General features: G+C 37.4%; 1 protein-coding gene across 9 annotated transcripts in view; it reads right to left on the bottom strand.

Annotated features, from left to right (window-relative positions):
- Nucleotides 1-26125, bottom strand: part of beta-Spec (spectrin beta chain) — a 152830-nt gene that overhangs the window by 7470 nt on the left and 119235 nt on the right. For 3 of the 9 annotated variants that reach the window (XM_089642577.1, XM_089642579.1, XM_089642578.1), the window contains exons 6-27: nucleotides 25310-25481; nucleotides 23922-24050; nucleotides 22705-22917; nucleotides 21752-21949; nucleotides 21045-21174; nucleotides 19851-20000; nucleotides 18993-19129; nucleotides 18121-18376; nucleotides 17759-17904; nucleotides 17056-17430; nucleotides 16486-16645; nucleotides 15562-15700; nucleotides 15191-15372; nucleotides 14783-15022; nucleotides 13297-14650; nucleotides 12370-13211; nucleotides 11795-12039; nucleotides 11262-11485; nucleotides 9424-9620; nucleotides 6969-7137; nucleotides 2337-2441; nucleotides 549-725 (exon numbers count right to left, since the gene is read on the bottom strand). In XM_089642577.1, coding sequence (XP_089498703.1) covers nucleotides 549-725; nucleotides 2337-2441; nucleotides 6969-7137; nucleotides 9424-9620; nucleotides 11262-11485; nucleotides 11795-12039; nucleotides 12370-13211; nucleotides 13297-14650; nucleotides 14783-15022; nucleotides 15191-15372; nucleotides 15562-15700; nucleotides 16486-16645; nucleotides 17056-17430; nucleotides 17759-17904; nucleotides 18121-18376; nucleotides 18993-19129; nucleotides 19851-20000; nucleotides 21045-21174; nucleotides 21752-21949; nucleotides 22705-22917; nucleotides 23922-24050; nucleotides 25310-25481 — 5940 coding nt within the window. Of the gene's footprint in view, nucleotides 1-548; nucleotides 726-2336; nucleotides 2442-5366; nucleotides 5433-6968; nucleotides 7138-9423; nucleotides 9621-11261; nucleotides 11486-11794; nucleotides 12040-12369; nucleotides 13212-13296; nucleotides 14651-14782; nucleotides 15023-15190; nucleotides 15373-15561; nucleotides 15701-16485; nucleotides 16646-17055; nucleotides 17431-17758; nucleotides 17905-18120; nucleotides 18377-18992; nucleotides 19130-19850; nucleotides 20001-21044; nucleotides 21175-21751; nucleotides 21950-22704; nucleotides 22918-23921; nucleotides 24051-25309; nucleotides 25482-26125 lie in introns of all 9 variants that reach the window. The other 6 variants (XM_089642584.1, XM_089642585.1, XM_089642582.1 and 3 more) reach the window with 5 other exon arrangements.

The following is a 26125-nucleotide window of genomic DNA, read 5'->3' as shown; positions in this document are numbered from 1 at the left end:
AAAAAGATAACTTAATATTGTCGTTTTGGCCTTTATATATGCTGTGTAACATTTTCTCTAACACAAGATAACAAGTTAGTACAACAACATGACCGTTGTTCTTAACAGCTGATAACAATCAGTAATTTCAGTAAGATCAAAAGCTGAAATAGACCGAGAATCGGTGTATAATGAGGACAATTCAAATGTCAAAAACTCAAAATAGGGACCCAAAATTTAGAATCATCAAAAATTGATTGAAAGAGATACAAAAAATTCTAGGATTTAAAGTCAAGCAACGTTACCTACAACGTTGTAACGTAACGTTGCTTGACTTTAAACTGTAGAATTCTTTGTATGTTTTTTGTAGATAGTGTTGTTTGACATTAAGCCCACGAAATGTGATGGAGTTTAAAACAACCTTAACTTAAGGTGTTGGATTTGTGTGTAAATAAGAATGAGATGAATCTATAATTGTTTGTAATGGTAAATATTGAATATTTTCACATAAATTCGACATCAAAAGAAGCTGAGTAACCACTGTAATGTTTGTTTGGCGGCTGCTCTACCTGACGTATCATCGTCGCTATGACTACCCTCGGCAGTGGCAGCCTTCTTGCTCCTCCAGCGGAAACTCCTGAACGGAGACTTACTCCGGGAGCGGTTCTTGATCTTGCTGCCCGAGGAGGTGGGGGTGGTGGACATGGTGGCCTCTCGGCGCGGTGGTGTTGTGCCTTCAGACAAGGCTGACGAGACAATAATACGATAAGACAACACACAACACAACAAACACTAAGCTATGACACGACACACAAAGCAACATGAACAGAAGAGCCAAGATAATCTATGAATAAGAATATATGAATCGACACAAAATGGAAAAACAAATAAATAAAAGTGTCACTAACTTTACTATTGGAAAAATGTTGTAATAATCGGCAGTAAGCATTCAAAAAGTCGCTTGTTGAAAATTGGTAAAATATTATCATTTTTAACATTAAAAAATTAGTTTGAAAACAAACCCACACGCTAGTGTTTACAATAGGAAAAAAGTCAGTTTTCATATGGATCAATGAGAAATTGCATTTATCTTTTTGCATTTTTAAACATTTAAATACTTCATTATTGTCATGTTTTTTAAATGGGTCTATAACTACACAACAGTGTAAGGTTATATTCAAAACAAAACCTGCAGTATCACAAAGTTGGTAACAAAAACAGAAGTGTCAATTATAAAAATGCAGACATCTTATTGATTGCTAACATCGACTAAGTGTACTTTACAGATCGATACCGGCTACCGACGTTTTTGTTTTTATATGCCTCGTATGAACAGATTAGCTTATACTGCAGGGCATATGAATTTCCTTATTCTTAATACATAATTTAGATTATCTCAGTACTTCTGGTAGAAAACAAAACAACGGTAATGCAAATAATATACTGTTGAATTGTTTCGATAATTGAAATCTTAAGTGCTCATTTGCTAAAACATGCTAAAATCAAATTATATCTATCAAAATATTCGGGAAATAAATACCTCATTTACCGTCCAAAAACCACAAGAGACCTCTGAACCAAATAAATCAATAAATTTTGATCCCAACTACATCAAATTAAATTTCAATTTACCAAAATTTTGACTAAATCCAAAACCAATCCGAACAATAATTTCTGACACATGAACCAATAACCAAACATAAATTCATTTTTATGATAAACAAAAAATGTTAGTCATGAAGACCGAAACCATAATTTATTTTCTTAAATAGTTTACCTACCATTATATTCAGAGTTGCATTATAAAAGTTTACTGTAGTGAAACTTTCATTTTTACAAACTCAAGAAAGTATTACAAAATTCGTTAAGTTAGAGTTATTATAAAACTCTTTCATTGACTTTTACATTTTCCTAGAAAGAAAATAAAATTGGAACTAAAATAAAACACATTTCTTTTTTTTACTTGACTGTTTGCAAATATTTTTAACGGCGACCGGCTTTCGCTTTGATGTGAGCTTCATCAGGGATTATTATTAACTGTTAATTTCAGCTAATATTAAGCTCTGATTAACTAGAATCAAATCGAAATTTAATAAGCACAAACATCATAGTTAAAGAAAGTTACTATGTTTCACTAGAGTGAAAGTATACTACCAAATAAAAATTTTTAAACATCAATTATTAAATGGCCTCAGGAAGTTTTGATAACCAAATGAGAATAGCACACTTAGTGGACGGGCGACATTATATTTTCCATTCACCACAAAACTGGACATGACAGTTTGAATTACGTAATTATAAAAAAGGGAGAGTTTAGATTGAAGTTGTCATCTTGTTGTTTGGTTGGTTATACTCACTGGATGCCCTGGACTGTCCTTGCGGCCGGGGGACGGGCTCGCTCAGCCTCTTGGGGCCGCTGGAGGACTGGGGCTGGCTAGCAGGGCGCGCTCCCTCAACCAAAACTGCGCATGCACATTGTTAAACATTCAGCGGCGTGCAGAGGGGTACATGATAAACGCAAGTGTTCAAAACCCGCCATTCATTATTTGACTATGTTTTGTATAAACCAGCATGTCAATTAGAAATTTATATAGGGCCACCAGCGTTCAACAGAATTTTAACAATTCATCAAATTTGAAAGGTAATTTTCAAGTACTATGAAAGTTGTTATTTTAAATCAAGATGCTAATACATTAATCGTTATCATTGATAATGAATGGTTGATTTTGTGACTTGTCCAACACAGCTCTTGTCCAAAGTATAGAATGCATTATAAGAAAAAAATTATATCATTGATTGGTTTAATTTACCTTTGTAAATCAGCATAATAAGATTCCACCAATATTTCTCTCTATTATATACAGTTATGTAATCAAAACAAAAGAATGCTTTAACTGTGTCAAAATCAAAATGTGTTGAAATTTTAACATCTTTTATAGATTGGTAAATTATAATTATTGTAAATTAAATCTCTTTAATGTAGGTACTTTCTGTAAATTCATTATGAAAAATCACTGGTTTCATACAACTTGAAAAGCCGTTAAAAATTATTAACAAGACTTCTATGTTAGAATATTGATCAATTCATTTTGTAAGTAAGCAACATAATTTTTAGGTACGTACTCAACTTTACCAACTACATAGAGTATGTCGATCTTGAAATGGAGTAATTAGTGATATTTAATTAAGTTTAAAATCAAACTGCAATCAATGGACAAAAGTGTATACAAATTATGAAGAAATAAAAACAAAGTCATTCCAAATAAAAATTAAAATAATTAATAAAGACAAAAAAAAACTATAAATAAGAGATGCACATATATTATTCATCTTAAGATTATGTTATGTTATGTATTTCATGTTCTAGCAGTACTCTGTTGGTTTTATGTAAAATGTACTGTGTAATGTGCCAAACCCCAGCGACAAAACCGTGTTAGAACATTCACAAAAAGGAACAAAGCTTACCTTGGAACAACTGCAATGAGAACCAACCCGTTATCTGTACATTTAATAATCCACACAACCAGGAAAAATAGCCATTACATAGAAAGATTTGGGTTAGCAAACGGGTGAAACATAACTAATGTTAAATGTTTGACAAAAAACAATGAAAACTTTACTGTCTGACAAAAAAATATTAAAAATAGGGAGCGAGATGCATTGGTTAAAATGCTTTAAATAGCAACATCAAGTTGATTCAAAGTAAAAAGATGGTAACATTAAAAACGCTTTAGGATCTAGATGCATATTTTTCACATTATTTATAAGTGGTGTTCAGAAATTAGTAGTATTTCCAAAAGAATATGATTCTACTTCATAAATATATTTTAAGGTAATTTAATAATAAGAGTGTTTAAACGAGATAATCAAAGGGAATTTATTTTTTATTCTGTATTTTATAAATGTATTTAAAAGAAACCATTTCTTAGATGTTAGATCATAATAAAAACAATGTGGAAGAGACAGATTTTTAACGTAAATGAGAAATGTGAGGCAGACATGGATTATTAATAAACATAATACTGGAAATAAAAAAAATCACGGCTCGCTTTATAAACCGACACAAATGTAAAGATAAATCCAAAGATATGTATGTAGTACGTAAAATATACAACTTAATATTTCAGCTGCAGTTTTTGGCACTAACTAATACCTCATTTATTTCCAGTATTAAATTATTTCAATACATCAATGTCATTCAGAAGGTAGCACCCAGTTAGAGATAACTCTTTAATTTAACAGAATTGTATTTACACAATACATAACTGTAAGAAGGTTTAGTTTTCACTGAAAAGGGAAATAATTAGGTAGAAAATACAATATACAGACACAAATAACCAATAGTTAAAGATACAAGATATAATGTAGTAACACAATGAAGAGAGATAGTATAAAGCAAAAATTCATAATAAGGGAAAGACAGATGTTGTTTTTTACAAATTGGAACCAAGTTAAACCAAACCATCACCATATTTTATTATTTTACACTTATAGGAGCAATACACCAATGGGACATAATATTATAACTTTCAATTATGATTTACAAAATAAAATACAGCATCTAATGGGAGCCTAAAATACTTTATATTGCAATATTTATTATTGGATACAGTATGTAATGGGTGACTATGAATTTAAACTGTTTCATAATGAAAATGAGTGCTAAATAAAACACAACTCTACATTTTTAATTTAACCCTTTTTTATGTAAAAAGATTAAATTATTATAAATCGTACACATTCAAAGGGTTAAGGTTAACGAAAAAAAAAAAAGTTTTTTTTTTTTTTAATTTTCTCTAAACAAAGCATGATAGGAGCTACCTCTATTCTGGTGGAAAATAAAATAAATTGTATTGAAGGATGATTCAATTGAAAATATAGTGTGCATATAACATTGAGTAGTGTGAAATGAATAATGTGCATCACATTTAGCGTGCCTTGCAAGACTCATCCTTTGGGGGCGATTTCCGTACTTTGCAAACGCAATCACCACAAATGCAACCGATGAACCGTACCAATACTGAATTGGAACACAAATTTGAAAAGTTTCTTGTCTTTGAACTTATGGAACAATAAAAATTAGAAAAGATTATTATATTTGAATTAACGGAACAATTTAACTCTGAAAATATTCTTATTTTTAAACTCATCGACCAATTTAAATTTGAATAGGTTCTTGTTTTTGACCTTATGGAACAGTTTAAAATTTAAAAATTCTTGTTTTTAATATCATGGAACAATTTAATTTTGAAAAGATTATTGTTTTTGAACTTATGGATCAATAAAGGAAATATCATTTGAATGTATTCTGATCAATATTGCCAAGTAATGTTGGTTGCATTGATTGATATTGCGATTGCAAGGTTTGGTAGGGTAGGGCCCTTTACCTGGCTGAGAGTGCGGACGTTCCTGAGACTTCTCAGTGGTTTTAGTTGAACTCCGTCGTATAACTACTTTATTTGGATATGTTATTAATATTATCGGAGAGAGAGAGAGAGAGTATGTATTGTCATCCACAGATTAGCATTGAGAGGTAGCAGCGTGAAACAGACAAAACAAAACAGACCCGGTGTAATTCATATTGCGTACTGACTAACTAGGTTATATATTTATGTTGCACATGTTAAATGTATTCCCACCATTGCAAGCTGTAGTAATGATAGGCAAAGTATGACCTGCCAACAAAATCTTCCATATAACTCATCACAAAAAAGATAAAATAGACTAAGATACAGTAATAGAATGACTATCAGCGGCACAATTTTCCTTGAGTAGAGTTTAGCCATGGTCCTCTTTTTTAATGAATAAGTGAATACCGCACAAGTGTCTCAACTGCCCCAAGCCAGTGGGACTATGGCATCCCCTATTGGGATACTTTGTAAGCCAAAGGGAGTGGGGAGGGGAAGGAGTTGGTAAATAGTAAGTTTGGGAAGTACCTGGCAATTCAGATCTTAACTTGGATAAAGCCATTCCAAGCAACTTTTCAATCCATTGTGAATTTTAATAGTTGAAAGAAATATTAATTTAATTCTGTGAAAGCCAAGATTATCTTGATAACACTAAAATGTTGAAAAAAATTATAAGAGATTAAAAACATAACAAAAAAACTTTAGTTGGATTAAATGCATTTTTCATTATTGGGGAATCCCCAATTCCCTCAAATAATTGGTGTTTTACAGTGCATACTTGTATAGAGATACTATCATTGAATTGTTTTGTGATGAGTCACATATTTATCATTTGGTTGGCAGGACTATAAGCGTACATAGTAGATCATCACCAATAAACACAAAACAATACAATATATTTATTGTTATATTGCAAGAGTATTTGCAGCAGTGGGCACAAGGATCTGGTGGTGTGCTGCTCAGAGTGGACACTCCAGCATTATTTAGGTGGGCATTATAATGTGTGTGGTGGAAATCAAAAGCAAAGCTTGTTTCGTGTATGTTTCTGGGTACTATTAGTTTTCTGTTCAATCAGACCAATCGAAAAAACATAATCAATCAATCAATTTGTGCTAATTTACCACAGAAGAATGTGAATCAATCAAAATTGTCAAGATTAACGCATCAAAATCAACATCAAAAGCGCCTGATCATTTTTGAATAGGCAACAAATAAGATAAGATATATTTTTAATTAAAAAAATCATGACTCGAAGACATGATTTTGACCATTCCCACTCAGTGATTATAAATTATTATTATTTTAGTAAATATCAAATTATATATCGAGGTGGTCGATAGCCCGATGGGTAGGACGCATGGCTAACAGTTGAAGAGATTGAGTTCGTTCCCCATAGCGCTTACATACTTAATACCTTTTCAACATGAGTTATACTTAATACTCCGTATTACATAATAACTTTTTTTTAAATGAAAATGTTTCAAGGTACAAAATAGCGTATGAACCAGCATATCTTAGTGTCTCTCAAGTAAAAAGTGTAGTAAGTTGAACCGTGTTTGTATATGTTGCGCATGTGCATACCTTGTGCATCAGGTGCGTCTGTGGTGTCGGCCTTCTCGGCCTGCGCTTCCCCACGCCTCCTTTCCTCCTCTTGCCGCTCTCTCTCGGCGGCCTCTGCTAACTCGGCCAGGCGAGACCTCTCCGCTTCTTCGGCGGCCTCCTGCCGGCGCTTCATCTCCTTCAGCTCAAACTAGAGACACCACAATCCACGTATTAGAAAACACATAATATTACAGAATTCTCAATATGTAAAATACAATTGAACCAATATATTAAAATGGTCAAATCAACAACATTGAGTGATAAAAATATAAAAAAATTACATCTATATGAAATGTGTTTCAAAAATTAAAAGTTTGCAAAATTTTTAATTTTCACTAATTTGTCTCTAAGTCATTATTTTTTATGAAGATTTTCAGTGATTTTGAAGTGATACCAGACACGTCACATTCTAATCCATCGAGTATATTAGGGTAGAGGAACAAAAAATAGTAGCAGAATGCTGAATGTAAATTATATAAAAGACATCAGACTTAAGGACATTTCAAACTTACCATCAGAAATAATTTTGTTCATCAATCTATAAAACAACTATTTATTCATTCCAAATACAAATATTCAAAACAAATTTAATATTTCTTTGTTAGGGTTAAAAAAATAAATACAAAAATAACACCCAGAAATCCAAAAATAGAACATTTTTAAATAAAAGCTAAAGACATGCAAATATGTAACCTTACCTGAGAATCACCAAGTGCCAATGTGTCCAGGGATACAGAACCAAAGGAAGAAGAAGGAGTGTTGGAATTGGAATTAGAATGGGGTTCATCACTACCAAACACCAAAGCACTAAAATACTTATTAGACTTTACCAGTGAAGAATCACAATCCGGATTGATATCCTCACTGGAAGCAAAACGTTGAGATTCTGATTCGAGTGTGGATTCTCTAGATTTCACCCATTTGTTCTTTGATTTCAAGTGAATATCAGTTTCACTTTTTGTCACCTGAACACTGTCGGAACCGATTGATGGAGATTTTTTAGGAAATGATTTACAAGGCATTTGATACCAGCATTTCTCCCAATGGATGAATTTCGAACATGCGAGTTTATCATCTAACGGAATATCAAATTCAAGCTGACAAACTTCCGGACAAACTACATACATACTATCCGTTAAAACTCTTTCTTGATTATTTGACAAGAGGAGATTGGCAAATGATATATCGTTGCTCACGTTTTCCGAGCTGTGGAAGACCACATCCTGATCCAAATCGGGGTTTCCATTCAAATCTGTTTTCATTTGATTATAGTATTTACTGTTTTCAGTACACATTTCTTTACTTTGACCAAATTGACTAGGAAGAACTTCGTCGAATTCTTGCATAGATTGAGCGACAAATTGACTAGGAAGAACTTCGTCGAATTCTCGCATAGATTGAGCGACACTGCTTATTCGAGGAGATTCAATACTAATAATTTGATTATCAGTACTCGTTTCGAAGTCTTCAATATTGTCAGCCTCTCCTGAAGAAAGTAAAGAATTCCAAAGAAATGATTTATTCCTCTTTTTACCTTTGACTGGGGAGGGTTCTTCGTCAAATTGTTCGGGATAACCGGGATAAAGGATTCTAGTACCGTGGGAAGTATATTGCTTCCGTTTGAAAGGTTGAGGGGAATAGAAGCGATCACTTGTTAGAATGATGTCTCTTACGACTTCACCGATAGGTCGTGCCTTGTATGAGAGACATCTTTTGAAAATGGCAGGTGATTTGGTTTTGGCAGGATTTTTAGGTGGGTCGAGGAGTTCGGTGTAGATGGGGAGGGTTTTGGTGATGTGTGTGTGATCTGGCAGAGGTTCCAGTGGAGTCAACAGTGGTGCGGTTTTATTCTGTTCTACTTGTTCAAGCTACGAATACATTCACAAGAATTATTACAAATGCATGCAGAAACAAACACCACAAAAGCAGAAGAAGAATAGTTAATAAACGAAAAATATGAAAGAAAGACGGAAGAATATGGAAGATTGTTACATGGGATTTCAAGAATACGTACATTCATGCAAAATGAAGTATGTAGATACCTTTTGATTTGAGGGTTATATTAGATAATTGCAGAATGGTGAAAATTAATAAAACCATATGATTACCACCATACCCTAATATATTATACATATTAAATATTAAGAAAATGCTACGGCACACAAAAAAATAGTAAGGCAAAATAACCAAGACTACAATTTAAAAGTACCAAGGTTAAATCAACAAAGACTACAAACTTGAACAATCCAATAACACCACCATACTACCAAGGTTAAATCAACAAAGACTATAAATAACTTTAACAATCCAATAAAACCACCAATACTAAAACAATACATCCAACACCACAAAATAAATTTAGCATGTCCAACATCACAAAGACTATAATTAAATTTAACAAGACCAATAACACAGGAAATATAACAAAACTCACCGTGGTCAAGCGATGCAGCGCCCCAAAGCGTTCCTCTTGAGCGGCAGCCGACTTCTCAAAGGCCTCGTGCTTCTTAATGAGGTTCTCAACGTCGTCGATAGTGTGACCGAGCTCTGAGGACATGAGGTAGGGCTCCTGCGCGATCAACCAGGCCTCCGCCACGGCCGCATCGCGGGCAAACTGGTACACCTCCAGGACTGGAAGAGACATGGTAACATAGATTACACATCTGCCCTGATGATCCATACTGTTTAGCTAAAGCTAGCTAGCCATGCTTTTTTTGATATAGCAATTTTAGATATTTATTTATTTATTTATTATTTTATTTACGCCCTTATGGGCTTTTACATGAAAATATACATTTACATTGATTACAATAATTGAACATAAGAAGATAAATGGAGTTAATTGTAAGAAAGCAACACATATAATAAAATTTTGTGCAAATTAGCAAAACACTAATAAGATGGATTCAATATAAAATATACCCAAGCATGAAATAGTAAGTAAAAGAAAGTTCAACATAAAAAGTAAGTAAGTGGGTGTGTTTAAACCCAGTATTAATTGTGTGTTTAACAAATCGATAAACCAATATAAATTAGAGTGTAACTTACTCGTGAGGTAAAGAACATTATAACAGAGATTTAAAAAAAAAAAAAAATAACAAAATAAGAGTTGCACCTGTAAAAAGCAAAAACTAATAGAATTTAGCAATATCGACATGAATAAGAAATAATAAGATCTGAGATGGAACATAGTGTTATGTATAAAAAGTAGTTAGTAGGTATATGCATACAATTATAAGTGTATAGTAGAGCAAATAAAAAACAAACAAATATGGATATAATTTACTTGAAAGGTTTCGAATGGGAGAAGATGTAATAAAATTATTAAAGCTATAAAAGTTAATTATTAGCCGATAGAATCGAAATAAGTTGCCTTTTAAAGCTCACAAAATTGTCAAAACCAAATATATCTATAAGTTCACAGTATTTATTCGCAAGGTTGTGAATTCTAGGAATTGGTGAAAAAATAGAATAATTAGTGTAATAATCAACTAATAGTGATTTCAGATGTGTGAAATAATCAAATAATCGGAAAAACTGGAGAAATTTGGGAGAGTTCTGTGTCCAAAGCTAGAAGCCCATGAAAAAGAAGTAGTTACTACTCGGTTTCAGATTTCGATTTCAGTTTTCGGATTTCGCCTTTTCGACACGATTTAAGTTTATTGAAATAGTATTACAAAATATTAACGAGTAGCTGAAGTCACCGGCATTACCAGAATTTTATGCAGAATTTTTCTAAATCAGATATAGACAATAATTTGCCTCTTATTTTGAATGTCAAGTTAAATTTCATTAAGAAGTATCAAAATTCTGCTTTAAGGGTTGGGAAAGAGGGGTGGGGGTGATTTTTCGAAATCTCTTGAAGACAGAGACTCTTCCTTTGTTGTTCCTCTTGTTTTGAAGGTCAAGTGTGCAAAATTTCACCAATCTCAGAATAAAACTGTAGATTTGTATAAAAATTAAATCTTTATGTCATTAATAATTTGGTAACTTCTTCTTCTATGTACAAGGGGGTCACAGCTGGCAACATCTAGGTCTGCGAGGAAGTCTAGGACCTCAGAATTTTTTCGGGGAATGAATGGATTGGGCTTTCATTGATTCCATGTTCGGTGGTCTACACCGCTCAGCATTCCCCATTGCTGACTCTTAAGGCCCAGTTCATCGTGTGGGCATAACGGCTGTGAAAGATCCATCGATACTTGTCGATTTGGCAACTGGAATCCTTCAAAATTTTTAAGCACCTTCAGTAGCATAATAGTGTTAGATACTCACTGAGCTGTAGGTTTTCCCAGCGCTCCTCCCACCTCCTGAGCAGGGAATGGCGCTGGTTGTTGAGGGCGAGCAGGCGCTCCTTGATGTCGGCTGACGCATAGTGCTGGCGCGCCATCAGGCCCTTGCCAAGTGACACGCATGCCGCCAGATTGTCCTCACGGGCATCCACCTCGGCCTTCAACGACTGGTGGTTGTTCATCAGTAGCTCAACGCCGGATACGTCCCTGCAAGTCCAATAGTTATTGATTAAACAAATGATTTAATAAAGCATGCCACGGCACAACTAGCATCATCCCTAAACTATGGAGACATCCCAAGCACGTTTAGTTATAAATCAACAAGTTTTATTTGGCCATTCAATCTTTCAAACAATCGATATCATAATTGTTTTAAGTATTCGTCTTAGGTTGGGGTGTTTTGAAGTCCGCCACATTTGATTGAAACTATCTAAGCATTATCAACAGTTTGATTTGAGTTTTCCTTGCAAACTTATCTCTCTCGGTTTTAACCTGTTAGTTATAAACAGCACATACCTTGGCTTCTCGCTGGTGTTCATCTGTCTGAGCACATCATCCATCCACAGCATGAGTGTGCGCACCATGTTGAAGAATTTGAAGAGATCTCCGGTGTCGGCCAGCTTGAGTCTCCTGGCATCGCAGTCTGATTGCAGGGCGGCCCAGGCAGCCAGCACTTCTCCTTCGCGGTTGGTGATCTCCTTGGCCTTGTCTCCGGCGTATGAGGCCTGGAGCTTGGCTGATTCTTCTTGAATCTGTTGCACCTGGAGAATAATATGTCAGTTAGTTCATGTTTTCAAACCACATTTAACGAAAAAAAAATTATTTTGAAAATTAAATTCTGATGTTTGAAAGAGAGACAGGTGGTAGGGAAGAGATTGAAGATAGCTGTAGCCGTGTGTGATGAGTTTTTAAGATGTCATTATATAATCGCTTGACTAAATTGAGCTTATTACTCAAGTGTTTCATTTTATTTATGAGGCACCAATTGTAGTGAAGAAAATATATATCAATCAAGTCTAGATTTTCAATTTAAGTTTTCTCATGTGCTCTTTTTCGGCTTTTTCGGCGTTTCATGGAGGTTATTAACATACCTGTGATTGCAGAGTCATCAAGTCTTGCAAGAAGTTCTGGTGTTTGCGTTGTAGTGCTGATACGCTGGCAGCATCCCTACCCAGCTCGTCGGAGACTCCTCGTTGGCGTTCAACGATACGGCTGAGGGTGTCCTTGCAGTCATGGAAGAACTTGTGCAGCTCTCGGGAGGCCGCCAACATCTGTGTCCTGGTCTGAATAAGCTCAAGAAGGTCTTGCCATGCGTCGTTGAGGTCATCCTTCCATTGTGCGATGGTTGCATTGTCTGAGTGTCCCATTCCGATCATCTGGTCGGCGATCCTGTTGGCTGTGCCGACTCTTTCAGAGCCGATAGCTTCTGTATCGCGAGCGAACTCCTTGAACCTCTCCCACAAGAGTGTGACATGGTCGTAGTCTTGTCCAAGTTCTTGGGATCCCGCAACCAGTTCCCTTTCGGCGATCCATTGTTCCAAATCATCGACTTCTCTGTTCAGTTGGAATAGTCTGAGAGCTTCATCCAGCTTGGCTCTCCTCTCTCCCGCGAGATCCTTGAGTCCGGCATACAGTTTGTCCACTTGTGATTGTTTGACAGAGATCTGTTCACTCTGTGGGTGTTCTTCTGTCGTCAGTTGGCGAACTGTCTCTCCGAGTTGTCTGATGGTTTCGGCGTAGTCCTCAACGGCTTGTTCCAAGATGTCGTGTTTCTTAATCAGGTTTTGGGCTGAAATTTCATCCTTTCCTCGGTCTTCCACCATCATGTAGAGTTCCTGTTCACTCATCCACGACTCCGCCTCATTGGCATCGAAGAAGTATTGCTGTGCCTTTTCTGATTGTAACAGGCCACTGTTTCTATCGTTAATGGCATCTGAAAAACAAACAATTATAAATATAAAATACCTTCACAATAATAATTTTGGTACCTAGATACACAAATACGAGTTCAAAATTACCTTTAAGCTCTTGCCAATTTTGTGTCAATTCCTGGATCAATTCTTGGAATTCAGGGGCAGATTCATGGCCTTCATCAATCAGTTTCTGGCCATTGCCAACGACAGTGATAATTCTAGCCTCGTGGTTGTCGATCTCGGTCTTCAGTGATTGATTCTTCTTCTTCAGCATGTGAACGTTGAAGAGGGAGTTACCGTATTCCTTACTGGTAGCCTGTGGCATCTTCTCGCCTATCCACAACTTCTCGTCTTCCACATCTCTGCAGAACTGGAATGCTTCTTTCTTCTTCTCCAACTGCCTCTGTCTCTCCACGAGGGGAGCCTTGAGCTGTTCAAATCTTTCCTCGACAGCGACTTTCTTGACCTTGATGTCGTCCATCTTTTCTGGCACAGTCCTCTGTAAGTATTGGGCTTGAGTCTCGAGCTCTGTTACTTGACGTGCCTTAACGGCCATCTGAGTCTCGATCATTTGCTGCTTCTGCATCAAGATATTGACGGAAGCAAGATCAGAGCCAGTGTCAGTGTTTTCGATCTGCTTCTCGAGTTCGTTCATCCAGGAATCAATATCATCGCAGGTCTGGTGAAGAAGTACTTCTCTGTTGGCATCGAAGAGTTTCTCACCCTTGTCCTTGGTGCTGACCTCCAGGTTGACAAACTGGTCACTGAGATCGGACATCTTGGGAGAGATGACCTGGGCAAACTCTGGTTTTTGCTTTATCAGTTCTTCAGCAGCGTTTTGAACAGCCACGAGTCGTTCCTTGTTGGCACCAATTTCAGCCTCGAAAGCTTGATGGCGGGTCCACTTGGAATGGATAGTCTTAGCGGACCTGTAAGTGTCGTCTTGGGCAGTGAGGTTCTTTTCCTGCACCCACTCTCCCAACTCGTCACAATCTTGCAGGAACTGGTGAAGCTGCAGTTGGTCCTGCAGTTTCTCCAGTTGTGCGAGGGCTTTCTCTCTGTTGATATTTCTGCGAGAATCAATGTTCTCTGCCTTCTTTTGGACTTTATCAGCATCGAAGTGACCTTCTTCAGTAAGACGGCTGGCAAACTGGACGACGGAGTTGATCTTGTCATCGTTGGCTTCCATAGTGGTTAGGAAAGCCTCGTGTTCCTTAATCATATGGTCAGCTTGGTCCAGAGTGGAAGGCTGCTCAGCCTTGGCGAGACGGTGCTCCTGCTGTGCGAGGAGGACCTCGGCCTGGCGAGCGTCTCTCTGCAGCAGTTGCAGGTCCAGGCTCTGGGACAGCAGCTGTTGACGGTTCTCCCACATCTGTTGGAGTTCTGCCCAGCCATCACGGAGAGCCTTCAAACGTTCCCTCAAGAACATGTACTGAGGATCATTTTGGGTAGATGGGTCCTGAGAATTAAAGAAAAGAACATCACTTTTGGCTACTTATTTTAGGATTCCAATAAAATTGGCACAAAGTAAGATCATTCTTGTTGTAATAATTCTGACTAAAATCAACAAAATAATGAAAAAATAACTCACGGCGGTGATCTTCTCTCCATACTCCATCATCTTGCTATAATCATCTGTGTAATTATCTATCTCCTCCCTGATGGTCTGGTGCTGGGACAGAAGCCTCTCAGCGTCAGCAAGAGAGGCCGGGATGTCTTCGGAAGCCACATCTGTCTGTGTCTTAGTCAACCAGGACTGGAAGTGGTCCACGGAGCGGAGGAAACGGTGAAGGTCACCGGCCTCTTCCAACTTGGCGTCGCGCTCCTTGAGCTGGTAGGAAATTAAACATTATGTATTAAGATTTCAGGTGCTTCATGCGTTTTAAAATCTGCTATATAATGTTGTGAAACAAGGATTACAGCCCATAACACCGTCAGGTATTATTTTAGTACATAACAAATCAGTTTCCACATAAAGAAATAAATATAAAGTAGTCACCATCTGCGTCAGCTGTTCCCAGATAAGCTGGATTTGTGCAATCCTCTCTCGGATGAGCTCCGCCTCCTCGGGATGTTCTTCCTCGATGGCGTCGGCCTCCCTCGTCAGGGAACGGATCCTTGCCTCGATGGCGGCAAGGTCGCGCTCCATTCCAGACACGCGACGCTGCAGGGTCATGACACCTGGGGAAAACATAATCATTGAAAAAGATTTCTTAATAACAAAAAAAATTACAAAAGAGACACAGCCCATAAAACACCTATCAGTAGTTAGATATTAATGAAAGGAAGACACATTCCCAGCACTAGACTCAAAGTAGTGATTTACGGTGAAGATGATTTAGTAAGAAAGTCAATGCATGTAAAGCTCACCAGTAAGATCCATCTCCAGGTTGTCGGTAGCCTGCAGAATTCGCTTCTTATCTTCGATCCAAGATACGGTCTCACGACATTCAATGTGGAATGTCTGGACACCCTGGGCGGATTTCAGCTCCTCCCTCTTAGCTTCGGCCTGGTAAGAACATCAAATAGATTAATACGTAATATTGCTACTGGATGTAAATAACAAAAACAATTGATGAATTCAGATTGTATTTGCTAACAACTTCAACATGAAGACAAATCTCAAATTGATTAACAATCAGAACTGTACCGGACAGCAGATAGGTGTACCTAATAATTCCTTAATAATTAAGAAAATGAATATTCTGATATCACACATTTTACGATGAAGAATCCTTTGAGGCTTATCTCGCACGATGAGTCATCTTGCTAAGAATTTAAAGCACCGTACACGTGTCATATCGCCAGTTCAAGGATGAATTACTCGCACGACAAACCGTGGGACCTCAGTATATGTTTAGATTTAAGAATAATTACTCCACATTAACACGTGTAGGAATTGTTGAATTCGAACTCAATAAATACGCAAACAACTGGCTCAACCAGTCAGTTGCCTGACGACTTTCGCAAGTTGTGTTTCTTTTCAAATCCTTACCCAAGGTACCCCCCAGAGGAAACCGGCATTTACAGTCAATGTCACTGGCGTAGGTGTCCAGTACAAGAACATTAAGAATACCATAGTCAGTAGGAATGTACATTCAGTATCCAAAAGACATTTCTTGATCCTTTGTGAAATTTCATCCTTTCATATAAACAGCATTTATCATATTTAGGGGTACTCTGGATGCACTGGTAAGAACTCTTCATCCTTGTCTATTAGACATGAACAATACTGACTGAATGACTGAAATTAATCAATTCACTCCCATGAAGCATTTTAATTGAATGGCTGACCTTTTCTCTGAGCTGTCCCCACAGCTGGTTGAGGGCCTGCTGCTTGTTGGTGATGAGGGGGGAGTCTGGGTGCTCCACGTGCAGCAGCTGCCGGGCCAGCTGGTTTACGACGGCCACTCTGGACGCATTGGCGTTCATCTCCTTGTCGAAGCCGTCATACCTGGACAAAATATTATTTAATCACTTTCCCTTTCAGCACGGCTCGATTTGTCAAACTTTTCCAGGTCTTAAAGGAAGTCAAAGATAATCCCTAAGTATGTGTAGAAAATACTAGATTTAAAATAAAACATGAACAGTTTGACAGCTCACTTTTAACAACTGGATTCATTGTGCAATTCGAACGCTGTCGTTGAGTACGAACTTGCATTTTATTCATGTATGATGCAGTATAATAATATAACTCTGTCACTTTCTCATAAAGGAATCTTTCACGCATTCGGTTACTTGTATCGGTATACATCTTGCAATCTATCCCATCACATAGCACACTGTGACCCACTGTATATGTTTTAATGAAACTTCATCAATCACATATGCAAAATCCGGATGTATAAGGAAGAAGATATTTACCTGTGCTTCATGATCTCAACATCCTCAATATCCCTGGCAGGCACCATGGTGGACAGCATCCTGTCCTTATCGGCGATCCACTGCTCTGCATCATGCGCCTCCGAGAGAAGCTTGCATAGAGACAGGGCGTCGAGGAGACGCTGGCGACGAAGTCGGGCCAACTCAGAAAGCTCTCCATGACGTGAGTCGATGGAGGCCAAGCGCTCAATGACTTCTGGAGACTGGGCATCCTCGGGAGCCAGCTGCGAGGCCTGAGTCTTAAGCTGTTGGATGACGGTGGCGTAGTTATTGAGCTCGTCCGTCACGTCCCTGTGCTTCTTCAGGAGACTCTGCACCTGGGCCTCGTCACGCCCAACATCTTCGGATGATACCAATCTGGATGAGAAGAAGATATTATTATTTATGGAATGACAAATTTTAAAAAGAAAGTAAATTTAAGAAACTATTTTCATATTACGTAACTTCAAAGCAGCTATTAAACTGTGGAAAATTAAGAAAAGACGCCATATTGTTAGTTTCAATTTTTCAATTGTTGAGGTATTAACTTCAAATCATGTCAGAAAACTGATTTGGAAAGGGGGTTTGGCTATACCTATCTCACCTTAAGCTATGATAAAAAACATAACATTATGCATTGTTTCTGCCACTGAGTAAAATCCAATAATATGTAATTACAAAATCATTTACTGGCTAATTCACTTACCTAAGGGTGTCGAGCATCCAGATATCAACATCATCCGCATCGGCAAACAGTTGGTGATAACGAACGGCAGAGTCCAGACGGTCCCGGCGGAGGGACACCACGTCCAAAAGGTGGCTCCAGGAGGTTAGGATCTCACGGAGACGATCCTATAATGAAAATTAGACACAGTTAGTTGAAAACAATTGACGACCTCGTGGCAAAAAGGTATTGGCTTCGGAGTAAAAGGTTGTGAAGGCAGGAGATGCAAAGAAAGATCACCGATGCGTTGGAATGATCAAGTTTCCGTAAGTGATGGTAATGTACTAATGTGTGAAGAAGTAAATAAAGATTCGGTGACAATATATGCTGCTTGTTATAGGTACCTGAATCCTATCAGAGCCAAAGTGTCCGTCCTTGATGAGCTCATCCCCGACTCCCGCCACGGCCATCAGCTGCGGCTCGTGCGCTTTGACCTCCCCCTGCAGGGCGTTGTGTTTGCCCACCAACAGGTACACCGTGGTCAGGTCGTGGCCCACATCCTCAGCAGAGGCGATCTGCTCCTTCTCCTTGATCCAGTTCTCCTCGTCGGCTGTATCCCAGTAGAACTGCCAGAGCTTGCGGCTGTCTTCAAGACGCTTTCTGTGAACAGAGAAAAATAAATAAAATTATGATATTGTACAAAAGTGGTACTTAATTGGACATATTAAATGAAAGGTTAAATTTAGCTTCACTAGCGCTGCTATCTGACACTTGGCCAATGATAAGGGCCGCACAAAAAACGCACCACGGCATTAATAATATGATAGCTTCGCTCGCCAACTGCATTCTTGGCTTGTATTTTGCCTTAGCAACAGCGTTAAATTAATAAGAATTTTATTTTCATCACCCTTTATTTAATGTGAATACCGCTCAAGAGCCCAACTACTCCCAACCGAGTCTGGAGCCAGTGAGACATCCCCAATTGTGATACGTTGTGAGGCTGAGTGGTGGGGAAGGTAGCGAGGGGGAAGGTAGCAGGGAGGGGAAGGATATGGGGAAGAGGAAGGTGGGGAAGTACCTGGTCATATAAATGAATGAATTGTGAAATAATACAAATTAATCAAGTAAAATTTATTTGAACCCGCTACCTCCAGATTGCTAGTCGAGAACCTTACCCCTCCATCACGGATACCATAATTTAATACAATAATATTTGTTACTTTTTGTAATCAATGATTTTACTTATAATTCAAGAAATGCGTGAAGAATTGCATACCTGCGCTCAATGGCCAGTCGCACCAGCTCTCCGTAGGCATCTTCCAGCTGCTGAATCCTCTCGATGGTGATGGCGGGATCGCACGGCCTGTAGCCCTCTTCTTGCTCCAAGAAACGCTGGGACTGGGTGACCACACTCTGCAACAAATGGGCAATACAAGTTTCAATTGACAATATGTATATAAAACATGGGTCACCAGTGAGGCCAACATTACTGGATTGTACTATGAAATGTAAAATATTGTACCAAATAAAAAATTAAATCAACAGAATTAGCGGGTTACCAATAAACTAGAAATATTTTAATTGCTCTCTACTATGTAGCAAAATTACGATAATGAAGGTATTTTAATTTAATTTTGATGTTTTAATTCATTTAATTTTAATAAATGCGCCGTTTTCGATTTACAGCCAAAATGACATGTCCGTTTTTATTCATGAATATGGTGGTATTAACGTCATGCCGGGCAAAGTTAGTGATAGCCGTCTTACCAGCCAGTGGCATTTTCTATGTCATAATGACATTGTAGTCAGTCGGAACCATTTCGAATGTGCGGTTTTAGATCATTTTTAAATTAATGAAAATTACATGTTTTTAGTACGATAATCATAATAAGAAAGTTAAACTTCAAAAAAAAAATCCCCCACATGTTTGTGAAAATATCTCAATGCTGCAGAATGATAAAGAAAAAATATTCACGAAAACTTCTTTTAAAAATTTACTTTCAATTTTAAATATGACATTTAAATTCAAAGGAAATCTCAGAACCAGATTTCACTGAAACACAGTTACGCAGGTCAGACACACAACAAAAATTCAAAGGGATGGCCTGAACCCTGAAATAAGAATTTATCTTACCTTGACTCGTTCTCCGAGCACATTAATGTCAGCTTCCACCAGGGAATGCTTTTGAAGCAGGTCCTCCACACCCATCAGATGCTTGCCATAGTCGTCTGTCAACAGACGCATCTTGATCTCCTCCATGGAGTCCAGGATGTACAGCATTTCCTGGGAATTTCAACAAGAATTATAGCAAACATGTTTTCCTTCAAAAATTATCTAATAAAATTAACACAAAATAATTCCGATTGTGCTTTGCACAAATATGTATTCTCATACACACTGAATTATTCTACTGGTTCTGGATTGTTTTGCCGGTTATTTGTATGTCAAGTTCAATAGTCCACCGCTTGCCCAGACTCTAGTGTTCTTCTTGGTTCTTGCAGGAGCTTTAGCGACATACACGATTACTGCTGACATTTTAAGCCTAAAATTCCATACTTTTATCATAATATTCTTTTTAAAAAAATTTCCCAACTCTTGAAGACTAGTTAAGTAAATTCAAAAGAAGATTTGGCATATTGAAGATTGGTTGTGAAGTGACTTACTTATGGTTTAACTAACTGACGTGTACCCGGCTTTGCTCGGGGTTGTGAATGATTTGGAGTAAAGTTTTGATATATTATATTTGATATATATTATAGGATAAATGTCGAATTTTCTATATAAAACCTTCCAGAAGAAATTCTCTAAATGATAGTGCAAACCCTATCAATATCTGTTGGGCAGCGCACAAACAGGCAGACACGGATAGCGATTTTATTTTATACTATTTTGAGTATAAATTAACACTGTAAGTTGCAAGTACAAATTTGACAGTAAAAACTGGATTTAAAAAATAAGTACCAGACTGTTTTATTTTTAACATTTTTTATATGAATGCACTATAATACGCTGCTTTCATTAATTGGACACTTGACCGTTTTATGGGGTGGCGAATTAGTGAGAGAGCATTGTATTCTGATTCAGTTGAGCCATGGCTTCCTAATATAGAACTTCTAACTAAGATTTCTTCATCGAACCATAAGCACTAAGAGTCCCCTTTTTAAAACATACTCATTTTCCTAATATCAGTTTCAGATCTTCATCTAATTTCCACTGAATTCAGTCTATTTCTGACCTTCCACTGACAATTCCGTAGATGGTATGAAAAATACATAGAGGATCGCTTGACTTTTGCTCAAATAAAATGCTAAATTCATTTGGACATACCTGGAAGTTTTGCTGCAGCTGCAAGGAGAGTTCGAGGCGACCTCGCCTTGCCTTGAGCAGCTCTATCAAATAGGCCCACAGGCGGATTACATTGTCCCTGCGAGCGCTGATACGTTCAACATCGTGGTACCTGAACAAGAAAGAATAATCATGAATAAAAGTCTACACACATAAATTTTATCATTATATTCTAACAAGATCAGATTTTAAAATGAAGTTAACACAATGAAATAGAGCAAAGGAAACACTAATTTAGTGGTCCAAAGCAATGGGTTCTCACCCTGGTGTCGTGGTTCAATCCTTTGCTAGCTAACGTCATCATTGATACAGCAACATTTCACGCTTTTAATGATGATGGAAGCAGGGAAATTTAATGATTTGTCAGGTTACTCGTAACTCAGGAAATTTTGTCTTCATTAGTTGAAGATTGCCACCAAAACATCTTGCAACATATTTATAACATGTTTATAATGCACAAATTTAGTAAATAAATGGTTGGGAGAAGAAACTACAGTGGTTGTGCGATAAACTGGGCCTACTATGGAACGAGGCCGCCAAAAAAGCGCAGAACAGGGAAGCTTGGATTGCGCACTGTCAAAGCGATGGGTCTCCGACACGAATAGTATATGATTTATTGATGAGTAATAAATAGAAATTAATTCATATTTTCCATTATAAAAAATTAATTGATAAATAATTTAATATACCTCTCTGCCTGTAATTCAGAGCACACGGCAACCACGGCCTGAACCCTCTCCTCGTAGGCCAGAATGTCTGTTTCAATGGCCTCGTGCTTCTTGGCGGCAGCCTCCACCGCGGCTAAGTCGAAGCCAAAGTTGTCTTGGCTGACTAGACGCTGATTCTCCGAAAGCCAGGTCTCGCGCATGGAGGCCTTACGGTTGAATCTGTAATGGAAATAAATATTACAAACATATTGTGGATGCATTTGAGAACAACTTGACAGTGAATGTCTACAATACCTTCAATGTTTAATGGATATTTCTTGTGAAATCTAGTTGGTAAACATCGTGAAAGTCATTTCCACTAAAGTTTAAGTTTTATGTGGTCATTCATCAGGCGAGTATTAAAAGAAGTGAAATTCTAATATCAAGGATCTGTGATAAAGTCACAGTGAATGCACAATTAAATGTGTATAGGAAAAATATAACAATTATTTCTTATACAACAAATATACAGCCCACAATAATTAGCAAATTGAAAAATCACAGTTCAGTTCAAGAGGCAGGGAATGAAATGTTTAGTGATACAGGTCCATTATATTGTTCCCGTCCACGAACTAGAGATGAGAACCCCGTGACTTGTACCTGTGATTTGTCACAGGTGATTTTGCAAAATTCCTTCTAAAGAATCCGTTCTGGCTGAGGAACAGTTTTTTTTAATCTCCAATTACACAGTATCTTTGGCGAGAATGATATTGAAATCTGTGTAGTTTACCTGGTGGCTAGCTGCTTCAGCTTATCACAAATACAAATCAGTTCACAAGGTAGAGATCTAGGAGCCTTGTGACTTGTGTACCTGTGATGAGTCATGATTGATGAGTGATTTTACCGGAACTAATTCGAAGGAACTCGTTCCAGATGAAGACCAGGTTTTGTCATCTATAAATGAAAAGTAATGGTTCTAATATCTGTGAGTTTACCTGGCAGCTAGCTGCTCCAGCTTCTCCTGGCGGATCAGCTCCTCCCTGAGCGCCAGCTCTCTCTCGTGCTCGGCCTTCTCCAGCCTCTCCCAGGCGCGGTTGATATCGGAGATCATGGCACCTTCCTTGGGCGTGTATGGGCGCTGGTTGTTGGCCCTCATCTTGGACTGCAGAGTGAATAGCAGCACCTCCAGGTTGCCCTTCTCCACGAACCTGGAAAAATAACAGTTGTAGTGGAGGTAACAACAAAAAATAGTAATACCAATGGTGCTCTACCACTGTTAAATATAGATAAAGACAAGAAACAAATTGTTACACTCTTGATGGTTTTACAGCGTTTCTCTCGTAAATGTGATCCATCTTCATATTTATCCTCTTTTCAGAAAACACCCCTTTTTAAATTACTTACGACAAAATTAAAGTCATCAATTTTTTTTTATTGTATTTTTAACTGACTTCTAAGGTGGTGATAGTAGTCTAATGGTGATTTGTTGTTTTGCTGCAATTATAATTACAAATTGCAATACAACAGTTTCATGTATTATTCCATACAGGAGGCCCCGGGGAAAATAATTTCCATCAGGGGATGGAAATTATAATTTTCCATTTTCGTCATCTCTGGGGATGTTGTTTGGAGGGTCCTTTTGAGGAGAGGAACGAGTGAACATGGTTTTTGAAGAGGGAGGAAACAGAGAGGCTGGCAAATCGTTCCACAGCCAAGCTGTAGAACTCAAGAACAAGTCATAGAAGCGACCTGTGACAAATGTCTACCGTGTACATATGTTGGGCGCGCGTTTGACGTGATTCCCGATTATGTACCATTGCCAATAAGGGATCAATGATGCTCATCAATCAGTTCCACGGAGCATCTTCCATTGTAATACTGGTAGAACAAGGACAGCATACCTACCCGACACCTGTGCTCTAAAGATTGCAATCCGCTTGTTAAGATAGAGGAATCTATCAAACGGACTGCCACTACTACCATCACACTACTACTATCATTGTAGAACTATACTTGTTATTGCTGACATCAATAATTAATGTACATATCACAATTTTCCCTGAAGAAGACACATACTGTATAGTAGAGATTTTTAATTTTTTTAAGTACCTATTTTAAGGCATTGACTTAGGATAGGTAGTTAACTTTTAACTTTGCATTGTAATTAACATTGGGGACTCTGCAAACATTGGCGAGTGGACTTTAAACTTACTTGGGCGGCTTCTCGACAGTTCTGTAGTTGGCGAACTGTCCCAACTGCTGCTGGACTCCGACCAGGGAGTTAGCGAAGGTCCTGTCTCCGAGGGCCTCGATGGTGGACTCGATCCACTGCAGTAGGTCACTGGAACAAATACAATCAGGTCAGAAAACAAACAAACAAAGTGGTGCATACAAACTGGTTCATTTACAAAATAGAACAAATACGAAAGTGAAGAAAGAGAACAAAAAACAACAAACCTAACCTAAACTAAAAAAAGTTACCTAACCTAAGCAACTTTTTATCATGCTTTGTTTAATTCGGTCATCATTACAGTTACCATACCAAAGTAAAATAATGTCAAGTGTAAAAGTCAATCAATGAGGACCTTTTCACCTCATTTCATCAAGACGTCATGTGAAGGGTTTTAATATGGAAAGAGAAGAGTTAACCAGGATCTTAAAGAGATAGAGTGTAAATAATATGTAGAGCCAAAAGCATTGAAAAAAAAATAAACAGTGAGGGAAGGTAAAGGTATGATACAGTAATCACTCATCATCCGAGGAGATTAGTTTACTGTATTGCGGGGCAGATAATGACACTAGGAGTTTATATAAAATCATGGAATATCATGCATTCTTATAGAAAATGAAGATATCTCATTAAAGATATTTCGTTGCCCTGAACACAACACCAGATCGAACGACTTATTTAGAACACCACATTGTAAACATATAAAATGCAACTTACTAAACTGATAACTTATGTAATTTTTTATTTTGTGAAATAATCCTATCATCTTGGTTTATTTTATTGTTTTTATTATAATCACGCGAAAACTGTATTACTACATATGCGTACTAACTGTCTTTAATTGTTTTATAATATTTTGTAATTCCTTATGGTGTTTATTTTTTATATTTCTTTGTCATTTATAAATATATTATATAGGTGCAAATATTGAATCAACGACTAGAATTAATGGAACATTATTGGTCTAATATTGTAAATAATTGCCGTTTATGCTAAAAATATAAATGACTGTTTGTTTCCTAAATAAAATAAAATAAAAATAAAACTATGTAGAAAAAATAATATTTATGTAAGGTGCCTAAAAACACCATGTTGAAGATTTTTACCCATTTTGGGTTTAGTTATTCTGCGAATAAGCTGTGTGAGCTTTTACAATCTAAATTATCTATAGTATTTGATATCTCTTACTTGATATCTTGGCTTAATTGGTACAATTTATGAATGCGCTAGATTTATTATTCTCATGTTTTGCCAGAACCCGCCCACTAGATAAGCAGCACAAGAAATAATGTGAAAACAGCAACAAAATAAACTAAATTTGTTTGGATCAGAATTAAATTTATCTGAAACAGAGAATCTGTAATGTTTACCTTGTGAGTGATTCGTATTCCTTGATCATGCGATCATTCTCCATGGCGATGCCAACAACCTTGCCGATACGTTTGCCTTGAACTGTCTCTTGCTTCATCTTGCTGAAGTAATGGTAGTACGTAACAACGTACGTAATGATGGATTTCTCATCGGGATGCTCGACGAAGATATCTGAAAAAAGGTAACATATGAAATTAGTCAAAAACATCCAATAAGATCAAATGGGTCTAAAAGTACAGCAAAATTATCCAATCAATACGCAGAAGCTTGGCTTGGTCCCTCTTTAAACTTGAGTGCGTGAATCTAATTGCCTAATAGATGCTTCAATTACTAGATGTATAGTAAATAGGATATCAGTTGTAGCCATATGACCAATTCCGTACCAGCTACGGTTCTACTCATCTGACACCAGTGCAGCAGTGATTTTTAGCAATGAGTAATGGCCTCATAGAATGAAGGATAAAAGAAGCACTTTTTGCGACTACTCCTAAACATCTGGAACCAATGAGACCATGGCATCCCTAATTTGGCTATGTTGTGAGGCTGAAGGTATTGGGGAGGGAGGGGAGATAGAGAAGTAAATGGCTATTCAGATCTGGCCATCAAACACGGTCAAAGCCATTGCAAGTAACGTTTCAATTCTGAACGGTGGTCTTACACCAGAGCGCTACTAAGAGTATATTCCACTCTATAACCGGGCTGCAAATATACTATATATTATTTTAAATGATTAAATTGTGAAATAACACAAATTAATCAAATAAAATTTACTTGCGCACGCTGGGATTTTTACCCGCGACCTCTGGCTTACTAGT

The sequence above is a fragment of the Hesperophylax consimilis genome, chromosome 18 (genome assembly GCF_061612785.1).
Source record: "Hesperophylax consimilis isolate HC1 chromosome 18, BYU_Hcon_1.0, whole genome shotgun sequence".
In the NCBI taxonomy this organism is placed as follows: Eukaryota; Metazoa; Arthropoda; class Insecta; order Trichoptera; family Limnephilidae; genus Hesperophylax; species Hesperophylax consimilis.
The sequence above is the reverse complement of the archived record's forward strand: the minus strand, read 5'-3'. Positions and strand labels throughout refer to the sequence as shown.